The sequence below is a fragment of the Molothrus ater genome, chromosome 1, assembly GCF_012460135.2.
Source record: "Molothrus ater isolate BHLD 08-10-18 breed brown headed cowbird chromosome 1, BPBGC_Mater_1.1, whole genome shotgun sequence".
Taxonomy (NCBI): Eukaryota; Metazoa; Chordata; class Aves; order Passeriformes; family Icteridae; genus Molothrus; species Molothrus ater.
The window spans coordinates 71,313,708-71,334,368 of NC_050478.2; the positions used below are offsets into that span (position 1 = coordinate 71,313,708).

The window sequence follows — 20,661 nt, forward strand, 5'->3', positions numbered from 1 at the left end:
ACAAGAAGGTGTGAGCTGGGCTACTTGTGGTAGTGATGAGTTATTTGAAGAAAAGTTTTAGAATTGTGTGGCATGCTGGCTTTCCTTCCTTATGTCCTTATGTTTGGAGTTAGTGTGAGCCAAAGATAAGTGGTGGTTTTTGGTGAGGGGCAGTGGAAACACACAGTAATCCCACAACTACAGGAACTTCATGGTTGTAGCTCTTGGAGGAGCTGCAGCAAAAAACCCTTCTTATCTTCTGTGTTAATGGGTGGTTATGAAATGAGAACAAAAAAATTAAGGATCATGAACTGGCAATTTTAAGAAGACAAATCTACAAATTTGTCCTTTAATAAAATTATAATACTGTTGCTTTTTCAAATGAAGAGGGACACAGAGGTCCATAACCTGTACTTGTGCATTTTTAAATCAGGATATAATGCTGAGTTGGAGTTTCTCAGCTCACTCCTTTAAAGGTCTAATTTTCTAGCTTTCATGCTGGTTTCTTTTGTGTCATTTTAAACAATATACAATAGGATTTTTCCATCAGCAAAGGCCTGTGCATTTCAGTGACCTTTACTGCTTTCTTTAGAGGGGTTGTGATCAATATACAGGGATGAAAATACTTAATAGTTTTTTTCTTAAAAGAGGTCATATGCCTTTATTCTTATGGTTGCACAACTCACACCTGTGTCTTGCACCTGTGTTCTTTATTTAGAGGAGCCTGAAGGTCTGCTTGCAAAATCTGAGCTCATTTGCAAAAATCAAGCTAAAAAAAATATAGGTGGATAAAACTATTGTCTTTCAAGCAAGAAGCTTTTATTCTAATGTTTCTCCTTTGGTCTCTCATCCCCATTAAATACATGATATTTTCTTCCAAATTTCACAGAATCACCTAACTTACTAAGGGATTGACCCTTTTCATATCTATTGACTAGTCAGTGTCAGAGAATTTTGTGTGCCTTTCTGAACCCACTTACAATGCACTTGCCTGCTTTTTGCTGCCTGGCAACATTAAGGCTCCTGAGAGTCCACACTAATTGCAGTCTCCTCACTAGAGGTGGAGGTTTATTGCACCTAATAGCAAGGAGAGTACTGGAGCCTCATCACCCCTTAGTTCTGCTTCCTGATCAGGTGGGTGGGATATTGAGGAAAGCATCCATGCATCTGTTCAGGGACATCTGTGGAAATAGGAGATTCAAGTAAGTTCTTTGAGCAACAACTTTGTGACTGTGAACTTGGAAATACTTCTGGTATTAATCAGTTACACACTTCATTGCTGCTCTGTGAATGGGTTACAGTTATGCTTCATAATCTGTCTCCCCACAGGTGAATATTTTATGGTCCACATCCACAGTGAGATAGCAGCTAGGAAGGCAGAGTAAGCATGAACAGTTGCCTCATTCTTCTTTCCATGCTGTCAGCCCATCTTTCTGTGTTAAAGATAACTTACTCTAAAAACATGTTTTGAGCAAACTTGTGTGCAGAGCATATAGTGCATAAACCTTGAGCTGCATTGTGCCTCTTTCATTGGGTTGATACTAGTGCACCATCAAGAAAAAAGGTGTTTATAGCTTGTGAGGAAATGAGTTTGAAATTCTAAGTACAAAGGAGTTCCCTAAACACAGTGGATGTCATGGCAGTGATTGTGGGGCCTATTCTGCAAGAAGGACACATTACTTCGGTTTCATTTGTTGTTCATATCCACAGATTTGACCTTAAACTTTTCTAGTTTTCTGTCTATTTATATTTGGGGTCAGTTTGGAGGGAGGGGGGCAGGGAAATGCCACTGATCCATTGACATATACAGGAGAGGAAAGGAAATTACTTTATGACAGATCTTTTCTGCTATTTCCACATGAGCAGATGGATCCTATGGTACAGGTTTGCCTTTAAGGAGAGTTTTAGCAGTAAATACTTTGCTTATTGTAAGAGGGCTGGTTATTTTCCATGTTTGTATAGTTTTTAGGTAATTCATAAAGACTTCTGATAAAAATGCGGGCTTTTTTTTTTTCCACCCAGTTGTACGAACCTTCAGTACTTTTAAACTCTAAATTTTTCCAGGGTAGAATGATGTGAAAATTGCATCTTTGTCAAATGAAGCAATTCATTACCTCTCTAAATATTGACTGCTGTGCTTGATGCCTAGAGTTGGACAAAACAACTGTCTTACAGTTTCTTTAAAATTTCATTTTCTTAGGGAACAGCACAATCCTTCTGGGTTTAAGGATACCTCCTTCTATCTCCCTCAAGTTGCACAGTGTTTTCAAGGGCCTAATTTTGAACATTGAAGGGTTGGGAGTGTTTTCAGCAGGAGCAAAATAAGTGATTACTGTTAAGAGTTGGATGGGAGATGCAAAGACCAGGGGGGCCACAGCTCTTTGGGGTGGATTTATTTCTTCTGGCTGCTGAGACATTTAGATAGAGGCTTTACTGACAGTGTTTGATTGGAAGAAGTGCTGGTGTGACTGGCTTTGCAGTGGAGGAGTGTGAGTGTTGGGGCAAGGCTGAAGGCTCACAGCAGGGTGAGTGTCTTCACCTGGTGCCTTGGGGAACCATCTGTAGTGACACTTCCTAGCTGTGCAGGTGAGTGCTGTAGCTATTCTATGTGTGTAGGGCACAGCTAAAAATAAACACAGAGGAACTGGTCTCCTGATTGCTGGGGTTTGGTTTTTGTTGGTGATGCTGTCTTAAAGCACTAAAAGCCAGCATTGCTTCAGCTCTGTCCTGTGTTGGGAGGAGTAGGAGAGTGGTGGGAGGCAGCAAGATGCTGGCACTTCTGCATGCACAAGGTGGGAAAGCCACTGTAGGAGCCCAGTGGGAGCTCTCCCCTTGGTCAGGGAGTGAGTAATGACCTCAGTGCTTTGGGTGTGCTGGTGCCCTTGCTTGCTTTTAGAAAGGTCCATCTCAGTGTGCTGGTGCGTCCCATCCAGCACCAAGGCAAAAGCTGTGACTGGCAGCACTTTTCCCTGCTCTTTGGGAGAGGGAAGGTGGAGACGATCATCCTAAACCAATCCTCCTGAAGGGTGCTAAAGGCATAGTGGGACAGCCAAGCAGAACTGGCTTCCTTGGTCCCTCGAGCCCTGGTACTTAGTGGTTTGTATTTTGGAGTGCCACCTGCTGGCACCTCTCTCTTTGCTTGCTCTTTTCTAGAGGCAGCTGCTCCAGAAGATGAGAACACAGAGCAAAAAAGCATGAATGTTAATAATAAGAATAACAGTACTAATTATTTGTATTGATCTTTACATTATTTTTTTGATCATCGTGGTACTCACAGATCCTGTTTATTGGCAAAGAACACACTCTGGCAGGTGTTCTGCAAACTTGGCATGAAAGAAACTGGCAGAAGTTTCATGGCTTAAAAAATAGACAGCACAGTGTGAAGGAGTGGTTTAAAAAATAGAAAATGATTTTTCCAATCCATGCTGTTATTTGGCAAAATATGAAGCATTTTTTAAAATTTATGGCTTGCTTTAGTAAAATGTTTGGATCATTTCTGTGGTTGGCAAAAAAAACCTCAAAGCAGTAACCATTCTATTGAAAGACACCTGACAGTGAAGGCACTTAGGCAAAAGTTAAGAAAACACTGACTCAGCTCTAAAAAGTAAAAATTATGTCAGTAAAGTAATTCTGAAAACCTTTTGGCTGTAAAGCAAGAGATATTGTAGTTTGTGTCACAAAGCAGATCTTGGTCCAGAGCTGAATTTTTTTTTCATCCCACTCAAGAACTTGTTTTGGCAGTATAAAAGAGGCAGGTTTTGATTCTGTTTTTTAACACTAATTTTGCATCTGTGGGTCAGAGCCTCAATGGGTGTTGTCAGTGTGGTGCCTTTAGCATCAGTTTCGTTTTGTGCATTGGCATTGCCGATGTTCAGTGTGCCACTGTAAGACACAGATACAACGCTGTGACAGAAATTAGGTAAAGAACTCAATTGAGTAGAAAATGGTCAGATCTTGCAGATATGCATAACGCTGTGTGTATTCATACCATGTCTGAGATAATCACATCCAGTGCAATACTCTCTAGACTTTTTCCTTTTCCCTTTAGTGAGCTGTCCCTAAGGCACCTCCTTGGTTCCTAACTGCTATTCAGTGTGATGTTGCATGGAATAGAATCACAGAATTGTTTAGGTTGGAAGAAGCCTTTAAGATCATTGAGTCCAACCATTAACTCAGCATTGTTGTGTTCACCACTAAACCATGTCCCCAGGTGCCAGATTTCCACATCTTTTAAATACCTCCAGGCACAGTCACTCCACCACTTCCCTGGGCAGCTTGTTTAAATGCTTGACAATCCTTTTAGTGAATAATTTTTTTCTAACATATAATCTAAGCCTCTTCTGGTGCAACCTGGGGCCATTTCCTCTTGTTCTGTCGCTTGTTACCTGGGATGAGAGCCCAACCTCCACCTCACCACACCCTCCTTTCAGGCAATTTTAGAGAGTGATAAGGTCTCCCCTGAGCCTCTTTCTCTCCATGCTTGACACCCCCAGCTCCCTCAGATGCTTCTCATCAGACTTGTGCTCCAGACCCATCACCAGCTCTGCTGCCTGTCCCTGGACACATATCAATATTCCTCTTGTAGCATGAGGACCAGAAATGAACACTGAATTCAAGGTGAAATACGTGTTGGAAATATATGGTAAGGCTTCTCTGATGAAAGACCTCAAAAGTAATTAATGATCTTGGCATGTATGCTGGAGAACATTGGGACGAGTGTGATGAGTGTTTCCTTTTTTTTTTAAAGAAATCTGTGAACCACCTGTCTTTTTGCTGTAAGATCCTTCCAATCATTTTCAAGAAACACTTGTAAAAACCAGCAATCCTACTGACCACATAGTCCTCTTCAGCTTTTGGTCACATCGTGAAATGTAACTTGTATGTTGAAAACGCCCCATGTGGTTTTATTTTTAAGCCAGCAAGCGAAAAAGCTGAATCACAATTGTTGAAAGCACACTTCATAAAACTACAGCTGATAATTTCAGCTGATAGTTTCAGTGTATCTCATTTGCCTTTGTTAAACTAGGAAAGCAAAAAAAAGTCATGGTGTATCACTAGACTTAAGCATTCCATGTTCAGTGGTAGAGCAATGTGAGTGACACTTCTGGCTCGACGAAATCAGAAGAAAAATTATTCCAGAGTCAGTACAAAAAGCTTTGTTTGCCCTTTACATTACCTTTTAAAATTTTTTTTCTGAAAGAAAATGGTCAAATTGAAATGGAAGTCGAATTTCCATTAAGCTGACGTCTTAATGGAAATTTCCATTTTTGCTGAAGGAGAAGGTATTTGAATAATTTGATCTGAAACTGCCAATGAATTTGTTCACCTCAAAACTTTTTCTTTAGTTAGCTCTAACTCTCATGCAGAAATCACGAGACTGGCCTGCAAATCAGAGACTGAAGTTTAGAGGTCCTACCTGACTGGGTTCTGAAGTTCATGTTTTCGGGCTTTTCTTCAGATAAACTGGACTAGCAGCCTTCTTTTTTACAGAATATTGACTTGATTGTCCATACTCCTGGGAGCCTAGGACTCACTGTGCCACAGACTATCAGGATTGTGATGATGTGTTGAGCATTAGCAGCATTATGTTAGTTTCCTTGCCTAAGTTTGTGCTGTTACGTTGCAAGGACTGCAGAACCAAGCAAAAAATTAAGAGGTGTAAAGCAGTTTGCTTCACTTCGATTGTTTTGCTCTGTTATGGAATAACATAGTCCTTTCTGAGCATTTGTACTCCTTCATACAACAAAAATGCTGTAAACTGTTAGTTTAGGTGCTGCCAAATGAACGTTATTTTCACACCAGGATGTTTCAAAAGCAGATTTTGACTGGCAGAAGTATGATGGGTGATGTCTGGCCTAAACTTTTCAACTCACTGTAAAGAATGAAATTCAACATAACAAAGCTTGGCAGGTCTGATAAACTTCATGCAGCTACAGGAGTGGATCTTGGAATTCAGTACCATCTCTGTGAAGGAAAGCAACAGTAGCTTTCTCAGAATGTGGGCAGGAATAGTTCATCCTCCCATGCCTGAGCATTTGAGCAGCCAATTGCCAGTCCCCACTGCAGCGTGTCTGCCACAGGAGAAGGGGTAGCAGCTCTGAGCTCAGTGTCCCAGAGCTGTAATTTATCTCAGCTCACCAGAGATGGTTGTGGTAGCACTAACCTGAGTTATGATCATTGCCCTTGAGAGAGAGCGCTGCGTTTTTTAGCTGCAAGACTACTTCTGTCTGAAAACAGTCCTGATTCATCTGGTGGAGAGACTTGGTGCAAATCCACTCACTCTGTTGTAGGCTTCATTCTAGAAGTCCATCCTTGGGAGTCTTGTTTCTGTCATGGGCATGCTGATGCCCACGTCCATGGGCATTGAGAGAGCCGGGAGCCTTTCCTGGTGTTAGTTTGTTGACTCGCCGCTAATCTGCAGTTTCACCTGGTGGTGCGGGGGCTTTTTGTGACTGTGTGGAGCTGGTTGGGATAGTTGATGTGTGACCAGTTTGTTTAGTTGCAACTATTTTGGGAAGGTTATCATTGTGTTTCTTCAAATCACACCTTTTCGGCATGGTATAGGGGAAACAAAGGTGTCAGCACTTGGAAACTACCTTGATCTGCCTGCAGCTTCTGGCACTGGGGTTCTGTATTGGTAGTGTTGATGGATCATGTGTTAAGTATGTAAATGTGCAACTGACCTCAAGAGCATGTGTCATCCCATTTAGTTCTCTGGCTAACATCAGATCATGTGCTTGATAACTTGTCAGAACTGGAACTTGTGGAGTGTATAGTCACAGGTAGAAACATGTGGTTTGGAAAAGTATTGGAAGTAATTATTTATTCGGTATAGCCTGCTACATCTCTTTGGAGGATTTTACTGTCTAAAGACAAAGAGATAAATCATGAAATAGGAAATAATCAATATTATGCAGTTCAGGCTCGATCTAACTCTGCTTGTGATCCATATTTGCAGTGAGAGTTGGACTGTTCCCAAAATCCAGGAAGCGAGAGTGGTATTAATATTACAAGCTGACAGAATGTTACAGGGTGAATGATTAGTTTCCAATAAGAAAGGAGCTTTTGGATCAGTTCCAGTTCCTTTTGGTGTAATCTGCAAACCTGAATGACCAGTGATGTGACCTGGAGTAGCTCTAGCGCTTATCAGAGGCCAGAACTTCATGAAGATCGTGATTTGTCTGCATTATGAAATGACAGAGCTGTTGACCTTGAGGAGGCATATTAGTTGGCAACCTTCCCCTCTCTTGTGAAGATGAACTCCTGGAATTGGTGGTTTGGCTTTGGCACAGCTTTTCTACCTTCTCTGTTGATAAACAGGGGGCTTTACTCCTTTGTGCTGCCCGCTTAGAGGATTGCAGAAGAAAGGTAAAAAAAGGTAAAAAAGAGGAACAAACCTCCCTGTGCCCTTCTAATCTCTTTCAGACCTTATTATATCAATTATGATTGATGAAAAAAGAGAATTTCCTTACTTATTGTTGTGGGGCTTTTAACAAAATATTTTCCAATTCCTTAATTCCATCGATTTCAATGTAAAAGGACACATTACTTTGACTCCTTTAGATCTGTTGTGCTTTCCCCCCTGTTTTCTGAAGCAAAAAAACCTCTTCCTGCACTTGAAGAAAACAAACCCCAGGCCATTCCAGGCCTTGAGAGCAGCCAGGTGGAGGTGGGTCACACACTCACGTCCTCAGGGAAGCTGTGCTGGATGAGTGCAGAGAGCAGAAATCATGTTAAGCACATGGTGGGGGGTACGAGGTGGGGGCACAGAGCAGACACAGCAATTAAAATTGTAATTTAAAGAGCTTTTGTTTCCTGAGGTAAGTGTGAAACTGAGTTTGCAGTTTTTGCATTGTATAGGCAGGGTATGAACATGTGAGCATTGATTCCTTTCCTTGCTGTTTGGGCCCATAGGCAGGTAGATTTTATCCTAGTTTTATCAAAATCCACTCAATGACCTTGGAGAGCTGTAGCACTCTCCTCTAATTATAGACTAGTGTCTTAATAGACTCAGTCACCCACTGACCTGTATCAGTGAGAAAAGTCTGCATTTGAGCTTTATTTAAAATTAATTTTTTTATGGTGTATTTCATAAGTCTAATACAAGATCCTCAGGGGAGGGAGGGAAGAATCTTTTAATTAAGTTTCTATTTAGGTATCAGGCAAATTCTATCAATGGCAGATGAAGCATAAAGCTCTAATGGGAGAGTAAAATTTGTAATTTAAGTGATCAGGTGCTTCATGCCTCTCTCAGCGGTTTGAATGCCACAGTAGTATGACATATTGCCAAAAGTGAAAATCCCTTAGAAAGAGGATGTTACATTGCATTTGAAAGCTCTTACTGAGTGTGAGTTTAGCACCACTAGCTCCTCCTGTATTTTGTGGGATTTTGGCCTCAGTGACTTAACTTGTGACCTCAGTTTAAGTTTGGGAAGCAGTTTCTAAATCTGTCTTGCCAGCTACCTAACCACTTGCTCCTTCTGTCCTGGTCATAAATAGCTACTGCTTTCATTCACGGCTGAGAGGTAGAACTCCTTTCACACCACACCTTCCACTGCCATTCTTCAGGTGTTGGTTTGCATGGCAAATGGATCTCTCACTTGGTAGTGGAAAAACCTGGCTTTTCATTCCTCTCATCCTGGGGTTTAGAAGTGAGTCAGGCATAATTAAGAGCAGCCAACAAAACCGAGGAAGTGCTAATGGCCCTGCAAGCTCAGAGTGGGCTGTAGAAATGAGCATCGTCCCCTGGGATGCTTTGAATGCTGGAGATTCTGTTTATTTGCAAAATGCAAGGAACTTTTATATATCCTGCGCTGGAAAATTTTCAGATGTGAGATGTCTTAGGACCACAGTCAGGTCTTTAGTGCACTGCTCATGAAGAGAAGGGCAACTTAAAACAGCAGGAATGATGAGAAATACCACTACACTCCTTTTAGCAGGGCATAACTGCACCTGGGGGTGCTCTGCCAGCATGGAGGGGGACTAGGAGACTTAGAGAACCATAGCTTGACAATTGACCTTGTCAAAAACCTGCAGACATCAGAGTTGGGCTGGTGAGGAGCAGACCATCTCCCATCACCTGGCCTCTAGGATCACCTGCACAGAGGGCTGCTGAGAGCCAGTAAAGCTGTCCACTCTCTGTCTCTGCCTGTCTGAAATGGGCATATTTCTGTGGAATATTTTAATTTCAGATAATGTTTTTCACTTGTAAAGTGCCTCATGTGAAACTGTCTGATGAGCATATCATACAGAACAGCTGTACTGTTCTGCCTGAGCACGATGAAATGTTTGCTGACCTGGCATGTTGCAGGTGATTAGTAGTGTTTGCTGTTGGAACAAAGTGCAGCTTATCCTGGTCATATTTGACCAAAATAAGGTCTTTGGAGGCAGGGAATGTGGACGTGTCAAAGTTTGCAGATAAAAAGAGGGAGCAGCACAGCTGGTGATGTGAGATGGAACACAGAGCAGCATGTGAGTCTCTCTCTGTTTTCTCTAAACACCAAAGGCTGGTGTTTTCACCTGATCTGTTTTTGCTCCAAACCCATAAATGTCTGTATCTCATTACGCTCCTGTAGGTGACCTTTCTGCCTCTGTCTCCTCTTCTTAGGGCTGGCTGGTGACAATTTCTAAGGTAAATGCTGTGGAATGATACCTTGCAACTAGGCTCCTTTTTTGTGATCCACCACTGATTTCTCAGCTGCCTGAGAGGCCAGACAAACTGGTGTTCTGTCTGATGTTGGGATCATCCACAGCAGGTTCTGTTGCCATCAGCATGGATCTCCTGGTGCTGATTCATAGAATATTACAGATTCATGTGTCACAGTTTCACTCAGCTTTATTTTTTGTGGCTTTATGCACCCAGGACTGTATACCAAGATGCTCATCTTGGCAATGGCTGGACTAAAACTAAAGGAGCAGTGACAGCTTGCACTGGCTGAGGCTTTGACTAAATTAAAATACTTCTGCAATATTTCTGTGCAACTGCGAAGCCGCCTGGTTTACAGGAAGGTTCCTGGAGAACAGGTAATTCTGGAGAGAAGACTGGATTTACTTTGTTGTTTTATTGTTAGCTTTACGTCCCTCAAAATGCATATAGTTTCTCAGTTGTAATCTGCATGGTAGATGAACTGTGCCAGTGTAGATAGGTAGCTTCTGGGGCTCAGGCTCTCATGTATTTCATTATATGTGAAAAAGCTGATATGTTTAATGAAAGCCCCCCCAAATCCCAGGCTCACCATGGGGATGCTGCCAGCTGAAGGAGGTGGGGAAAAATGTGTAAGTTTCTGAGCTTTATTGCACAAAAGAATCTGTCAACTCTGCCCTGTGGCTCGTGAGGTGAGAAGTAGAGTTGTGATGAAATTGTACTGGAACTTGAGGCAATTGGGTGGTGCTTGCATGACCTTGGACCAACGACTTTGTCTCTAAGTGCTTCTTTTCTTAGATGATGAAAGAATATAATGATGATAATACTTGTCTCTTAACAAGGGTTGTGTGATGAATAAATTAATTGTTCTCAGTTACTATGGTAATTAGTGCTACAGAACAGCCTAAAAATAAATAAGATCATTTAGTGAAGGATATTCAGGGGAAATCAGGTAGTACATCCCAGGCATTTGCAGTTAGCCCAAGTGCGTTTTGTCTAAATGTGAATTTGTGAAAAACGTTCACTGATGCTGAATTTTTGTAGCAGAAATGCTTCCAATAATCTTTTTGGAGGCGGCTGTAGCACACATTTCCTTCCGTATCTCTGGGCACATGATTCTTGCAATTAGTTCTCCTATTGAGAACAGCACTCCCTCCTCACCCCATCTCCTTTACAGCCTAAGGGCACCTGAAACGAATGATTCTTTCTTCTTCATAAATCATACATACTCAGTAATACAGCCAAAGAATTGTTAATGTGTTTGGGGAGTTTACATAATGAACCTTTCTTGGTAAAGGTGAAGTATGGTCGATGCACTGCCTTGCTGAAATTCTGTTACAACCTTGCTGTACGGCAAGTAGACTGCCTAAATCCATCTGTAAGCCTGTGCAAAGTTTTTGAGGCTTTCTCTCAGTGATCAGTTAACTACATCAGCATGCCCCGAGCCAGCTTTTTAAAATGTTATATGATGTTCAGTCATCTGTGAATTGTATTGGATTCCACAGGCATCACTGAAGTATATTCTTGGGGTTTTTAAGTTAATAAAATTTTGGAAGCCTAGTAAGTTAGGAAATATGTCTTAAGGTAGTTCTGAGTCCTTCAGTGAAGGCATCACCCCTTCAAGGCTATGGTTTCCATTGCTTAATATCACAGGGGCTATCCTTACATAGGAAAAATACTGTGTTGCTAGGCAAGGATTTGCCATTAATTACTGTGTTCTCTGACTTTATGTACAGCTCTGGGCTTGGGTGTTCACAGTGTCTTGCTTCACACTGGTTCCAAAAATAGCTGTCTTTTGTGACCTGGCCAGTTTGTAGCTAGCATTTGTGCAGAGCAAACTTGTGCTTTCTTCCTCTCACTGTCACAGCTACAGCAACCTTCATCTATTCACCTCCCACAGCACCTCCCCACATTGTGTGGGAAGGTGTCAATAGTAAGAGCAACAAATGCCCCTTCTGCTTTTTCAGGAATAGGAAGCTGATGCCTTGGTATTCCTGGCCTCCTGCTCACCCAGAGAGAACTTGGGTCATTGCTGTGGTCTCCAGTGAGGTACTGGCAGAACAGATAGCATGACTAACAGCTGAAATACTTGCTTTAATCTTCAGGGCTTTACTGGTATTGAGTCATATAATTTGAAAAACTCATGGCTTGTGCAAAGGGCAGCCCAGATCTGCAAGGAGGACCTTTGTGCCATGTTCTCAGCTACCTGGCTGCTGCAGAGGCCATCAGCTTTGCAGGTTTCTCCGTGGGTCTCTGTAACTGCTTGCGAATTCCTCTCCTTGCCAGCCACTTGCAACCTTGTGGATATTGAGTAGATGTAATGAAAAGGAAAGAGAATGCAGGACAGGGAGAGAGGCTTCTTTTCATGGCCTATCTCTCTTGCTGCCTTTGCTTCTGCTGCACCTTTCTGACACATGAGTTTTGGATCTTGTGGATTTTCATTTCCAGTTAGTTATTACTTGTGTTATAGCTTAGATCTCAGCCCTGAAGAGCTTCCAGGGCTGTCAGGTTTGTGCCAGGCAGTCACTGCTTGTAGCTGCTATTGCTTCTGTGTCTGTGGTTTCACTGTCATAGTCCCCAGTCCCCATTCCACATGTGGCCCTATTCACACATATACATGTACTATCACTTTTGCAGGGACCTGTGGATATCCCTGACAGTGTTTACTGCTTTTTCTCCCCACTCTGTTTTCTTCTGTCAACACTCCCCTTGTCCACCTTGTGTGTCACTGTGTGATGAGAGCAAATGGCACAACAGTGGTTTTGGCTGATACTTGATGTCAGCTGTGCCCTCATGTGCAGTCCTGGCTGCCTGTCTGTCTTTGTGCTTAAAGCACAGAGAAGAGTCCAGTCTGAGTAAGCTTTGAATGAGCTGTTCACCTGTGGCAGCTCAGTACCTTCAGTTGGTGTCAGGGTGCATTGGGCACAAGCTAAAGAGCTTGGTCTCCTGTCCAAGAGGAAACCTGCTCCTCTTGGCATAGTTATTAAAGTGAAGTGGTAGAAGAGTACTGAGAGCTCCCATGGATTTTTCCTTCTTAGGTATGTAGTGCAAATTTTTTTCAAACAGATTTTTCTTCTAGATGATGGCTTGACTTTCTTTTATCCTGAAACTGAGCTGTGGCAGAGTGCAAGAGAGTTGTATGGTTGGAACAGGTTGCATTGCACCTGTGAAGCTGCACGTCCAACCTTTGAACAAGGCAATGTCAGCAAAGGTCAAGGGGTTAGATGGCTGTGGCTACTCTTTAACTTGTCTTTAGTTATGTTCTGAGGGAATCATACTAACCTCTCTACTTACTGGTCATTACTGCTGATCCACACCTCTGATTATGATTTGAGATGTTTTGGGAAAATATGAGCAGTTTTTGTCATGTAGGTGGCAAGCCCATTCCTGACCTTGCAGATAGACTGATTTACATCTGCAGAAGCAGTACTTCCACTCTGTCCTTGGGCAGAGTAGTCGTGCGAGAGTAGGTTTGGGTTGCACTGTGAGGGTGGTGAGGCACTGAACAGGTTGTACAGAGTAAGTGTGGCTGCTGCCTCATCCCTGGAAGTGTTCAAGACCAGGCTGGATGGGGCTCTGACAACCTGGTCTAGTGAAAGGTGTCCTTGCCCACAGCAGGGGTGTTGGAACCAGATGATGTTTGAGTCTCTTCTATGATTTTATGATAAGCCTTAATTTCTGAATTTCTAGGCATTGGGATTTTTTCTTGTAATACTGCAGTATTGTTATACCTGAGGCTTTTTTGATAGATTGGCAGATAAAGCAGGTAAGAGTTGTGTCTTGTGCTGTCTGAGCTCGACTTTGATTTGGGTGGTCTGTAACTGCAGATTTGTATGGATACTTCTGTGCAAAATGGAAATCTGCTGAGTTGCTTGTGGCTGAAAACTGGATCTGGTGGCTTCATTGATTCTTTTCTGAGTTTCTGTAACTAATTTCTATTCTGGCTGTTGTCTCTTAATATTTTTTTATCAGCCAGAAATTGCCCAGCATCATGGATATCTCTCTTCCATTTTTCTCTTTCAGCTGTATGCTAGTCTGTTATCATGTCAGCTCCTTTCTTGATAGTCTTCCTTTGTGTGTGCCTGTACCATAGGGATATGGAGATAGGAATGGATAAGGAAATAAGGAAGATAAAACCTCTCCTCATTTTCTTCCACTTTCTCTCAGCGTGGCCTGCACACAGATGTGTAGCCCCTTCTGCAGCAGTGTTCAGCTCCCCAGCACACAGAGTATCTTTTGGTCCCTTTGTGTAGCATGGTGCTGGTGTGGAGCTGCTGTCCCATGGGCTTCATAATGGTGGGGGTCTCTCTCAGCAGTGGCCTCTGTGCCACATTAAGATAAAGCATCCCAAAAGTGTTGGTGGACAGGGTGTGCCAGTTCCCCCTGCAGCCATTTTACGTGTTTCAGGAGCTCCTGCCTTCCGACTGCCCCCCGCTCCCTCCCAAGTCAGGATTATCATTGCGTGTTTGTTGAAGCATCTTGTGAGCCAAAATCCATTGCTGTTACAAAATCTGCAAGCAGGGGCAGTTCTGCCAATGTCGGTGAGACCAGTCATCAGCATCTGAAGAGATGACGTGAATTTTGTTTTCCCTATTCAAATACTGGTAACTGCCAGAAGCAGGGTACAGGACAGTGAGGTCCAGAGCACTGTCCTGGGTTGCAAATCCCATGTCTATGCCTGCCTTCTCTTCTTAAACTACAGTATTTGTCTTTCTGATATAACCCATTGATTAATATGTTGCAATCTAGTTGCTATAATCTAGAGAGGAGAGCAAGAAGTTATTGTATAGAAAGGAAGAAGTCCTCTGAAAGCTGTGGTTCTTGGGTGTTAACTCTAGTTTGGAAATAACATTGCAATAAGAGAATATCAGAGGTCATCCTGCAGATATTTTGGGTTTTCTTTATTCTCTGGAAGCAAATTCAGGCTAATACTTCCTCAAACACAGGAAGGAAGTAAGTGTAAAATGTAAAACTGTCACCCCTTCATGTTAATTGTGTTGGAGTGACCAAAATCAAACAAAGCTGAACTATGCACTGCAGGTAAACCCAGATGCCTTCTTCTTGAAAAAGATGTAAGTAATAAGTGAGAAAATGGGAATTGTAAAGGGAATCCCTTTATAAGGATTTAGAACAAGATCAGTAACAATTTGCTTTTAATTCAATGTATTATCTTTCTTTCTGTTATTATTCTGTTTTATTTCTTTTCTTTGTGGTGTTCAGTGGTCCTGGGTCTAAACAGAGCCTTTTGTCTTGGGTGAGGTTTTCATTAGTGAAAAGGTCTATGTGTCAGAGGGCCATGTTCAACAAACTGCTTGTGTAACTGAGCAAACAGTTAATTTGACTGAAAATGATACCATTCCTTTTCATTATGTGCAAATGTAGGTGTTGCAGTATAGTTGCTTGGTTGCTCATTCATGCACAGGTACAGGTTCAGGAGCCTGTAGAAATGCTTCCATTTAAACATACTTTTTCTTTCCCCTACCTTTCATGCAGACTTAGCAGTTGAGCCAAATAGCTCAAAATCCTCAGGGATTTAAAGGATTAAATGAGAACAATTGTTTTGGTGCAGGGAAGGGCTGAAAAGTGCTGAAAGTATGACAGGAGCTTGTTGCTGTGGGACCTGGCTAGTGAACTATACAGCCACTTCTGTTATGGGCAAAAATATAACTGTGAGTGGTGGACTGTGATGGGGGTTTGATTGCTGCGAAAATTAGGAGGAAAAACCCCAGTAAGAGACCTAGTGATTGTACTGATGACTGACTGGAAGTTTTACCACTGGGCTGTTTGGTGAACGTGGTGGGAAGATGCTTTCTAGCGAAGGATAACAAATTTGTTTCTCCCATCAGACAACAAAATCAGTTCTGGTTTTCATTCTCCTTTGGCTGGACCCTTCTGTTCCCACAGGCTCCTGTGAATAACCAGTTCTTTTCATGTTCTTCTGTTTTCTCAGGTGCCGAAAGTTCCAGGCCGGAGGTTTTCCTGTGCTCTCCGTAGCTGCTACCTAGTGCTGCTCTGAGGAAAGCAGCGTTGGGAAGGCGGGTGCTGCCCTGAGGAGAAGTGGTGGGAAGGCTCCTACCCCTTGCCTTGAGGTGTCAGGGCTCACCATAAGGCCTGCTGTGCTTCCCTGCACCGGCTGTCATGGAGACCTTATCCCAGGACTCTCTGCTGGAGTGCCAGATTTGCTTCAACTACTACAGCCCCCGCCGGCGGCCCAAGCTGCTGGACTGCAAGCACACCTGCTGCTCCGTGTGCCTGCAGCAGATGAGGACCAGCCAGAAGGACCTGCGCTGCCCCTGGTGCCGTGGGATCACCAAGCTGCCTCCGGGGTACTCTGTGTCACAGCTGCCCGATGACCCCGAGGTGATCGCCGTCATTGCCATCCCCCACACCTCGGAGCACACCCCTGTCTTCATCAAACTGCCCAGCAATGGGTGCTACATGCTACCCTTGCCTCTCTCCAAGGAGCGGGCGCTGCTGCCGGGAGACATTGGCTGCCGTCTCCTGCCCGGCAGCCAGCAGAAGTCCCTGACGGTGGTGACGATCCCCGCGGAGCAGCAGCCGCTGCAGGGCGGCCTTCCCGCCGAGGCGGGAGCGGAGGAGCCGGACCGGAGAGGCGCTGTGAAAAGCTCCACCTGGTCGGGGGTGTGCACTGTGATCCTGGTGGCCTGTGTCCTGGTCTTCCTCCTGGGCATCGTCCTCCACAACATGTCGTGCATTTCCAAGCGCTTCACGGTGATCTCCTGCGGCTGAGGTGGCAGGGGCTGTGCTCCCCCGGGGTCAGGTTGGGTCGGGTCAGTGGTGGTGGTATTGAGCAAGACAATTCCGTGCAGCTTTCCCCAGTGACTGCAGGACGCTGTGCACCTGGGCAGCGGTGCCCGCCTGACTGTGGCCCCCGGAGGGGTGACATCAGGCCTGTTGGCAGCCCGCGGAGAAAATCACATCCCGTGTCTGGCGGCAGTGGCACTGAGGAGGACTGCATGTGTCACCTCAACCATTTATCAAAGGGACTGCAACTTCACAGTGATCTTTTTTTATTGTGTTACAAGATTAAAGACCTCCATGTAGCTGGTTATACTGTGAAGTACACAGTACGGGCTCTTCTTTAAACACAGTGTATTAAAATCAAAACTGCTCCACATAGAATTAAATGAGAACTGGCGTACAACTGTACGAGCTGTTCAATACCAGTCCACACATGCATTATTTTTTAATGAGGGGAGGGAGGGAGATTCATAAAACAGAGAAATCATGTAGCTGGTAAAGTATTTTATATGTTTTAAATGGCGCATTAATTAAACCAAGTTAGGGAGTTGTATAATAGTTTTTAAAAGGTAGCATTTTACAAGCAGTTATTTCCTTCCTTGGTGTCTGTTTTTTGCCTCTGTTTTTCACCTCTGTTTTTCCCCATTTTTTTCAACTACAGAAAAGTGGTACTTCCAGCATCTTTTATTTGAAGGCGCTTTCAGGAAGGGATTCAAAGTGGACTAGAAAGGATACCTAAAAAGTGCAGTCAAAACAGTTCTGCCTCACTGGCTTTATGGGAAGGATAGCTTTGCATGGTAAACATTGGACATGCTGTTATACCTCCAGTCTGGCTGCAGACTTCCTGATGACCTGGCCTTCATAGCCAGGTGAAGAAATGGGTCATGAGAAGTCCTGGGACTCCTGCGAGGATGTGATAACATATTGCTCTTAATTTTCTTTTTCTGCAGGTTAGGTTTACTTACTTGTTTATGAAGAAACTAGATCTATTTTGCCTCCCTCTTTCCTAGGCGTTGCAACTGTGCACTAATGGGTGGTGTGACAGAGGTGTTGCTCTAAGAAAGCTTCACCACTGGAACTGAGACCAAGGACTGTTGTACACAGTCATCTAGTAAGAGGCAGTGATGCATCTCAGAGAAGAATCCAGGCCAGCCTAACCTCTTACTAGATGGGCCACCCCTCCTAAACTGCTGTGACTGTCCTGGTGTCAGAATGTCTGGGTGAGCTTAACAGAGCCTCTTCCCATGTTTCAGTCTTAGTAGTGTTAATGATTTCATAAGGACAGATTTGAAAAACAAACACAGTAAGTGTCCCTCCTCCCTTTCATGACAGTCTCCTGTGACTGTCATGAAACCCCAGTCATTTGCAGTTCACTTCTTGGGAAGAGCCAAATTTCTGAATGTTCACTGCAGTAGCACCTTGCTCTAAGCAGTCCCACTAGCTTTAGTAGTACTGCTCATAAGTAAAATAGAGCCCAGTGTGAATTTGGGTATTTGGCAAGTCTGATTGCTGAAACTTACATGAGATTTAGGGATTGGATCAAGGGGCACGTGGCAGACCTTTAAAAGACAGAAAAATCTGTTGATTTGCACTGCTTCTTTTTGTGATTACAAGATGTAACTTCCCTGATCTGTGTCCTCTTTTGTCTACCTACTGTTCTTTCTAATTCTCGGAGATTGCTGAATGCCATATTATAACATAGTTTTGACTATGCAGTGCCCAAGTTGGCTGCATAGTCATCCTTGGTTTTCTGGTTTTGTCACAAAATCCAGTTGCTGGTTCACAATAAACATTCTCAGCTCACACTCCTGTCAGAAAAATACCTCTGACTTCATGCTGTGATTTCATGCTGGATTTCTTTCCCTCCCTGTTTCTAAACCACCATTTTCTTCCTTGATTTCCATTAAGGGAAGAATGGAATATAGGGTGCTTAGTTGTGCTGATGTGTGTTTGTTCATGTATGGAGAGGAACCATTGTGCTGATTTTTATCTACTGTCATATGTATGCATAGCACAGGAAAAAAAAAAGTCTTCAGATAAAACACTCAATGCCTTTTTTGTGCAAGGCCCATGTGCAGTATGCCTTGAATCTGGCTTGCAAGTATTGTAATTACATGGACACCTCTCCACAGCATGTTTCATGTGGCTGCAGTAGGGAACACCAGGTATTCCCAAATGTGTCTTGTGAACGTGCTTGTCTCTTGTTGCCAGTAGCTAGCCAGATTTCTACTGATATCCATGCTATGCTGCCTTTTGTGTAAAGGAAGCCAGTTCACAAAAAATCCTGCCTTTTACAAGACTCTTGAGGAACTGACCAGACACAGGACTTGACCCTCTACTGCCTTATCCCGTAGCAATTGCTGGGTGTACCAGAAGCTTATGACAGAGATGAAAGATGCTCTGAGAGCTGTGCTGGTGCATTTTGTGCCAGCTTCTGCATTTGTTTATCTGAGTTAGCAGTGAATGCACAAAACCACGAGGCAGTCAAGGAGCAGGTCCTGGCGATACACACAGTGGTGGTAGCGTTACCTCCTTCCAGCCATACCTGCCTGACTGAAACTCTTGAGGCCGAGGATTCTCTGACATTGCAAAGAAAGGCCCTCTTCATCTCCATATGGAGAGTGCACAATAAAAGAGGAATCAGAAATTAGGTTAAAATACCACACTGCATAACACATTATACAACAGGCAGACCTGGAGTTTATCCGGAATTAATGACGTTAAGTGTTATATTAGCAGAATACCATCCTGTACTACGTAACACAGTACATTGTTTCGTTAATATGAATTTCCTGTACTTTTGTGCCTGCTGAAATGCATGTTTGACCTAATTTCTGATCCAGACATTTGCCTGCTCACAGCCTTGTGTAAGAGCAATAAGTAAAACCTCAAGATTTTTGCCTGCGTGTACGCGCATGGTGTGTATGTTCATTCCTTTTTATAAATAGGAGTTCTGGAAAAGTTTTTGTTCTGGCTTTAGACGGTGACTAGAATTTTAAATTTGCAGCTGTCATATATGTTAGATCACCTAGCTTTTTTGCTGACTTGTGTAGAAATGAACTGAATAGTTTGTTGTAATGTACAGTGTTAAAATGTTTCTCAAGTATGTCAATGGTCACACTACTTTAAAAATGCAGTGCAGTCTATCCCATTCCTTGGTTCAATACCTGGCATTAAAAAGTACTGCTATTTTTTTTTATTATAATTTTAAAAAAACAGCCTTGTCTTTGTATCTTTCCTTTATGGAGAAACACATTTGGACTTGTGCCAAAATCATCAGGTTCCAGGTTAGCTTTTGTTCTCTGGTGTCCAGTAAGAAGTCACTGCCCAGTTCCACCAAAAAGACAGAAGCTTACTGTGACTCAGTTCTGTTTGAGAAACCAAAACTTATGCTAAAATGTGTGGGTAATTATTCAAGCACCTGCATTTTTAAAGCACATTACTCTGTATGAATGTGTATTTATTTGCTTGTTTAATAGGAAAGGTTGTGTGTTGGGGTCCAGTTTCAGTTTTTTTCCTGGATGGTCCCAACTTCCATTGTTGGCTTGTGCTTTGCTGGCAAACAGACTTTAGGGTTCACTCTGTGAAATTTTGTTTAGTGAATTTTAAAAATTCAAAATATGCAATTTTGGTATGCGGGATTTTTTTAGGAAATTGTGTGTTCAGTGATTGTTCATGCTTAACCACGATGTAAAGGAGCCTGTATGTTTTGTAAACATGGAGCAGTCATGAGTCCAAAGTTTCATCTTTACTAAGAAGCTCATTCTGAATAAAACGTTAGCGGGAAAAGAATGATAGCAATTGAATTATGGTTCCTCTGTTATTTTGCCATCAAATGAAGAGTGTGGAAGGGAATTCGGCAGAATTGCTCCATATTTTATGAGAGAGTGGCTGAAATTCATCACTCAGTGTTTAAAGGCAATGTGTAAAGTATGGGTTGTGGTAAATAGTGAAAGGGCATTCAAGTTTTAATTAGAATTATAGCTAATGACTACTAAGCCACAAAACTTTTTTTCTGTTTTAATAAAATAAAAAATTTTAAGTAAATGCGTTGCTTATAGAAATGAGGGATTGCTGGCCTTCACTTAAGCCTGCATTGTGCTTACTGGTACACTGGTTCCCTCTTGCCTTTCCAGTCACATGATTGCTGGAGCTATAGGCATCCTGCTTTTTTTGATAGTGCACGTGATTTTCTAGAGTAAGGATGGTCAATATTACACACTGATTTTGTTACATTCACAGCAGGGCTGAACCAAAACCACACAATTACTACATGG

The 20,661-nt window shown here is 42.9% G+C and overlaps 1 protein-coding gene across 2 annotated transcripts in view; it reads left to right on the forward strand.

Annotated features, from left to right (window-relative positions):
• Nucleotides 1-20,448, forward strand: part of RNF152 (ring finger protein 152) — an 80,362-nt gene extending 59,914 nt beyond the window's left edge. For both annotated transcript variants that reach the window (XM_036378670.2, XM_054516684.1), the window contains one exon: nucleotides 15,573-20,448. In XM_036378670.2, coding sequence (XP_036234563.1) covers nucleotides 15,761-16,372 — 612 coding nt within the window. In that variant the 5' untranslated portion in view covers nucleotides 15,573-15,760 and the 3' untranslated portion in view covers nucleotides 16,373-20,448. The remainder of the gene's footprint in view (nucleotides 1-15,572) is intronic.
• The last annotated feature ends 213 nt before the right edge of the window (nucleotides 20,449-20,661 follow it).